The sequence below is a fragment of the Vespa crabro genome, chromosome 17 (genome assembly GCF_910589235.1).
Source record: "Vespa crabro chromosome 17, iyVesCrab1.2, whole genome shotgun sequence".
Lineage (NCBI taxonomy): Eukaryota > Metazoa > Arthropoda > Insecta > Hymenoptera > Vespidae > Vespa > Vespa crabro.
The window spans coordinates 3,588,219-3,594,218 of record NC_060971.1 but is presented as its reverse complement, the minus strand read 5'-3'; the positions used below and the strand labels follow the sequence as shown (position 1 = coordinate 3,594,218).

The window sequence follows — 6,000 nt, the reverse complement described above, 5'->3', positions numbered from 1 at the left end:
AAATGAAAATTTTACGTAGGCTCGATATTATTCCGTTTATTTCTTGCTATTTCTCTTCCTCCTCCTCTCTTTCTCTCTCTCTCTCTCCCTCTCTTTCTCGATATATCGTTTTTCGTTTCGGGTATGACGATCGACTTATCGAAAAAGGAAAAACTCTTATTAAAAAGAACAGATCTAAAATCCCTGCGGTTTATAAGGATGATCCAATTTTCTTTCGCGGACAATAAAAGGCGACAAGTATTCGCTTTTCTCATCCACGAGAAAACACCGACGACCAATAGCTATAAGGAACGTGCCGCGATGTACTAAACGATCCTTCGCGAGAAAGTATTTCCTTGAAAAAAAAGTTCCTCGCAAAAAAAGTTACCACGTCGAGAATATATGTAGGAAGAAACGCTGATGGGAGAAGGAGGAAGGGGGCAGGGGGATGAATAAGAGCGAAAAGAAAATTTTACGTCAAACGAAATTCGTAAAAGAAATCGGCAAATATCGCTTTGCTTCGATGCAACCATTACTACGACACTAACAAAATATTATAAAAAAAAAAAAAGAGAAAAAATAAATAAATAAATAAATAAATAATAATTTTATAAATCGAAACTCGGTGATACGATATAACACGTTCATGATTTTCAATATCGATCAAGAAACTTTAATTATGTTCGTAAGAATCGTCGAATCCGAGTCGAAAAACGATAAACGTTTTATACTATGATCATCTACGAAATCATGTAATATAACATGATGATAAAACGAATGTACATATTTCGACGATAAGAAAGGAAGAAGAAATTTTCTATATATACTATTTTGTCGATACTTACGAGCAACATTTTTTCCAGTCTTCCCTTTCGCTCTCTAACACAGAAAAGGGCTCTCTATGCCCCTGTCTTTACTGCGACACTCACACAATATATCAATATATATATATATATATTAATATATTTATATATTTATATATTATATATATATATAATATCTTTTTTTTTCTAAATCTTTCTCACGCGTTCATTCTCTCTCTCTCTCTCTCTCTCTCTCTCTCTCTCTCTCTCTCTCGCTCTCTTTCTTTCTTTCTTCTTCTCGTTCATTCACTCATTCTCTGTCTCTCTCTCTCTCTCTCTCTCTCTCTCTCTCTCTCTCTCTCAATCTTTCTCTTTCTCTCTTTTTTCTCTGTTTAAGTCTAGCTTTAGTATGAAAATAATTTCAAGCGTGGCCGACATCGTCGCGTTCGGGATCCGTCGCGCGGCCGGAAACGGCACACCGGACGCACCGTCCAATAAACACTACAACTGGAAGCCCCGTTCCCGTGATGCGAGAATCATCTTCTGACGGCATTTAGGAGCAACGGGAGAAGGCTCGGCAGAAGAAGATGGAGTAATAAGCGGGGTTCGCGAACAGCGCCCAGATTTAACGCATCCGCGGGCAAATCTCCTGGTGGCATCATCGATGGTGGCTCGTACTCGTTCTCATAATCTGTAAACAGATATACAAACACATACACACATTTTTTTTTTCTTTCAATTGATTTATTCGACGCAAACACGGACATACGTCCGATTGAACGTCTACGTTGTTTTTCTTTTTTCTTTTATTCTTTTTTTTTTCTTTTTTTTTTTTCTTTTTTTTTTTTTTTTATTTATTATTAACCTTTTGCTAATTTTAATTATTTTCTTAAATCATTCGAAATATTCTTACGCATATTATTATATCTGAGAAAGTAATTTTGTATAAAATTATTTCTATTCTAATGATTTGTTTTAATTAACTGAATGTATAAAGCATCACGTAGCACATCAGTAATCTCATGGATTTCATCACAATTTCATTTGCAAAAGATTAATTATATTGAATGCTATTGAATAAATATATCTAACAAGCTGTAATAATTTATAATGAGATGTGATATTTAATTAAAATTAATTGTCAATGTAAACTCTTGTCATTGTAAAAATTCCGAATAGTTTTTATTTTCGAATATTCGGAAACTTGTAACAATTGGAAGCCATCAGATGACACATCTAAACCAAAAAAGAAATTTTTTTTTACGAAAACGAATAGAAATATAAAAGATGAAAAAAAAAATAAGAGATAGGTATGTTCTTTAATGACTTACAATTTTTTTTCAAATTCCAAGATATAATTATACGGAATCTGAGTCGGTGTCATTGTTAATTATACAAATATAATAAACATGAACAGAATACGAGTTATGAATTTATATTGTAAATAATAAATAAAAATAATATTTAGAATAAAATTTTTTTAATATTTATTAAGGAGAATCTATTTTTATGCGTTTGTTAAGGTTTATTTTATGAATTCTCATGATCACAATTTTTTATCCAATTTCAATGATTAAAAGAATATACGAAAGATAAATGCATATAACACGAGATAATCGTTTTAGGTTTACAAAAGAGGCTTTTACTTCCCTGTTAAAATTATTAATTTTTTGGATATAATTTTTTTTTTTTTACAGAGAAACTGAGTAGGATAATCTCTTGTATAAAATCATTGTCTTTCTATTGATCCCATATTTAGTAAAATCGGATAAAAATTGCGATTGTGAAAATTCATGGGGTATAAACCCTTTACAAGCGCACAGGAAGAGAACTTTTTTAATCTAAAAAAAAAAAATATATAATATATATATATATATATATATATATTTTTTTTTTTCTTATTACAGACTAACGTGTTAATAACAATTTCGAAATTCGATTAACATGTCGAACAAGTATAGCTCGTCGAAAAGTTTGTTTTCAAGGAAATCGCGACATTCGATTTATTGCGTGCGTTCTAACGTGCGAACAAAGTCAATCGATTTACCGGAAGGGCCAAGGGGGAAACAGAATTGTACGATGGTTGAAAAGAAAAGCAAAGGTAGACGGAGAAAGAAAATAACGAGAATTCCGTCCTCCTTTCATCCAACTCTATACTTGTTCGATCTGAACCGTAACCCGCAAAGTTCTACCCTGTTCTGTCCCTCGAGGCGACCGATGGCCGGAGGTCACCGAAGCTCGTTTTTCATTAATTGAAAGTAAACGTCGCGAGGAGAAAAGTGACTTCGCCGCTCGAGGAAATCTTTCGGCGAAATCGCAAGTTCACCCTTTGAGTAGTTCCTTCGAGCGTTCGTCAGCAGCTGACCTCATCTTTTGTATCGACTCGTCGATTTTGATTTCTTTTCTCTCCTTTTTTTCTTTTTTCTTTCTTTCTTCTTTTTCTATCCTTTTTTTTTTTTCTTTTTGCAAAGCGTACCCCGTGTGTTAAAACCCATGCATTAGTTTTCTTCCGTAATTATTTTCAAACAAAAGAGCTTAATCGAGACATTGATCGAACGATCGATATCGATTGTGTACGATCGTGTAAGCGATTTTATTAAATTCTAATTGGACACTAAAATTTTCAAAGGATCTACGGTCAGAATTGACACTTATTGTCAAAGTTCATTGTAAAAAAGAAATCTATTTAAAATCATGCTCTTGTCCCCTTTCGTCTATGTTTAAAATTTAATATGCGAACTAATTCAATTCAATTTCTTTTTGAATTTTATTTCTTGTAGCCTGATATAAAATTTTTGGACAAATCTAGGGACTGATATATATATATATATATATATATATATATATATATATATATTATCTGATATTGATTTTAAGGAATGTGAATTTGATACTGAACGACAAAATAAGAGATAGATAACGATAAGATAAATTTGAATAAAATATAATCGATATTTAAATAGAATGAAAATCGAAAAGAAAAGAGTGTTATAAATAAATATTTTGCGTTAGTTAATGTTGTTATGTCTATTGATTCAAAAATGAGTTTCCGTCGTAATGATAAGCGAACAGTGTTCAATAAAATTTTTGAGAGAATGATGAGCTTTTCAATTGCATATTTACCGACTTCTGAATTTACACACTTATTGGTTTATTGACAGTTTTATAAATGCAAAAGAAAGAACTTTTATTTAATTACCTATTTTACAAAATACAGAATATAAACTTATTACTTAATTATCCGTTACATTGAATGTAAAAAAAAAAAAAAAAAAGAAAAGAATTAAGAAATAATCATAAACTTATTAATTAATTAGTAATCGAATTTACAAAATGACAAATACTGGCTGATCTTTCAAATTACTTTGATTTATACTGACTTATTTTTCTTCAGATACAATTAGCTCATAATATAATGAACTTGTCGAGGATAAAAGATTTGCTCTTTCTAACGAATAACACCTCCGATACCGATTGAATTAAAATTTAACAAGGGATCGATTGGATTACGAAGCGAGAACCACTCATGCAAAATTGGTAGAATTTATTAGAATACATTTTTATAATAAATATTATTTAAAAAAAATATATTGAAATATAAAAAATGTATTGAACATATACAAATATTGGAAACCGTTTATGTCATTAGATGTGTTAGGTGAGCGCATGGATGGCCTAAGGTTACAAAAATTATAAAGCATCGATAATTATAGAGGGATAAAATAGCGATCGTTTGATAAATTTTAAGGGCACTAGAAAGCTTTGAAATTTTTTTAAATTGACTCACGTTCAATTATTTATAACAAGGGTCGCGAATGAATATAATACTTCTTTTCTTTTTTTTCCTTTCTACGGGATATTAATTATAACATTATAAAACAAGAAAATCCATCGAGAATCATTTCCAGGTCAATTCTATTTGTAATGTAAAATCTATTTGTATATGTAAAATCTGGTTTTTACCACGATTCCAATTGAACAGATAAAGGAGATATTTTTAAGGGAATATTCCTTTTTCATGGTAGATATTTATTCTTAAGTTTTTATTAATTATATTTGAACTATAGAAAGTGGAAATAAAATTGACGATGGAGATAACGAAAAGTTTGAAAAAATTCGAGATATTTTTTATTATAAAATCGTAACAACATATTTTCTTTTATTTCTTTTTTTTCTTTTTTTTTTTTTTTATCTTATTTTAATTGGAAATTTCAAATTATTATTTCCTACGATTCTTCTCGAGATGACATGATAAAATTATAAATAGAAAAATGTAGTTTCGAAAAAATTGCGTTCATAGTTTCGTCACGATAGAATATGTTAGAATAGTTATACTTACGCGATTAAAAAAACTCCTGACGTTGAAGTTGCTTGTTGAATGGATTTCATTACTCTGTTTCTTGTATGGCTTATGAGTAAGAAAATTGTGGCAGGTCCATTAAACCGCAAAACCTTACAAAATCGACCCAAACAAGAGCTTATATCTATTTGGCTACGCGCCATTCTAGATTTTACAATTTCCTGACCGAAATTTTGCAAATCTTTTCAAAAAAGTCAAACGCGTAAAATCAGAGTAATATGGAAAATATATAAAATATCAAATACCGATTTTTTCAAAACTTTAAACCTCTTTAGTTCCCTTCTAAAGGTATCAGTTTACTTTTTACCCTAAGTAGATCCTTAGGTTAAACATTCTTAGCCTTCAGCGAGGAAAATATTAAATGTCGGAAAAGAAATATATATGTGTATGTGTGTGTTGTATGACAAGTATAATTAAAAAAACAATATTTCGACAAATGATATATTGTTTTATCAAGTGAAATATTATTACTGAAAAGCAGTTTTTAATCGACGTATTTTAATTTATACGCGTTAGTCTAATTTGTAAATTTGATGATAAAAAAAAACGTAAAGACTGTACGAAATGATATAAAAGAAATAATATAAAAATCTATAAGGAAATATTCATAACGATTAAATATTATATAAAAGACGAATTATTCAATCTTGTATCAGATTCAATACATATTTATTTTTCTTCGATATAAAAACTGCGTTAACGGAATAAATAATTTATAATATCTACCTATCTATCTTACTATCTATATATATATATATATATATATCTTTTTTTGGAGTCACGTAGCCAATTTAACGAATCTCGATGAAAATAATATCCTCTTCTGTTTCGTATTCTTCGTAAAGTTTTAATTATGCT

General features: G+C 29.6%; 1 protein-coding gene across 2 annotated transcripts in view; it reads right to left on the bottom strand.

The window, feature by feature from the left end:
* Window positions 1-1,089: 1,089 nt before the first annotated feature.
* LOC124430051 (lachesin) overlaps window positions 1,090-6,000 on the bottom strand; it is a 138,332-nt gene continuing 133,421 nt past the window's right edge. For both annotated transcript variants that reach the window (XM_046976070.1, XM_046976071.1), the window contains exon 11: window positions 1,090-1,473. In XM_046976070.1, the coding sequence (XP_046832026.1) occupies window positions 1,319-1,473 (155 nt within the window). In that variant the 3' untranslated portion in view covers window positions 1,090-1,318. The remainder of the gene's footprint in view (window positions 1,474-6,000) is intronic.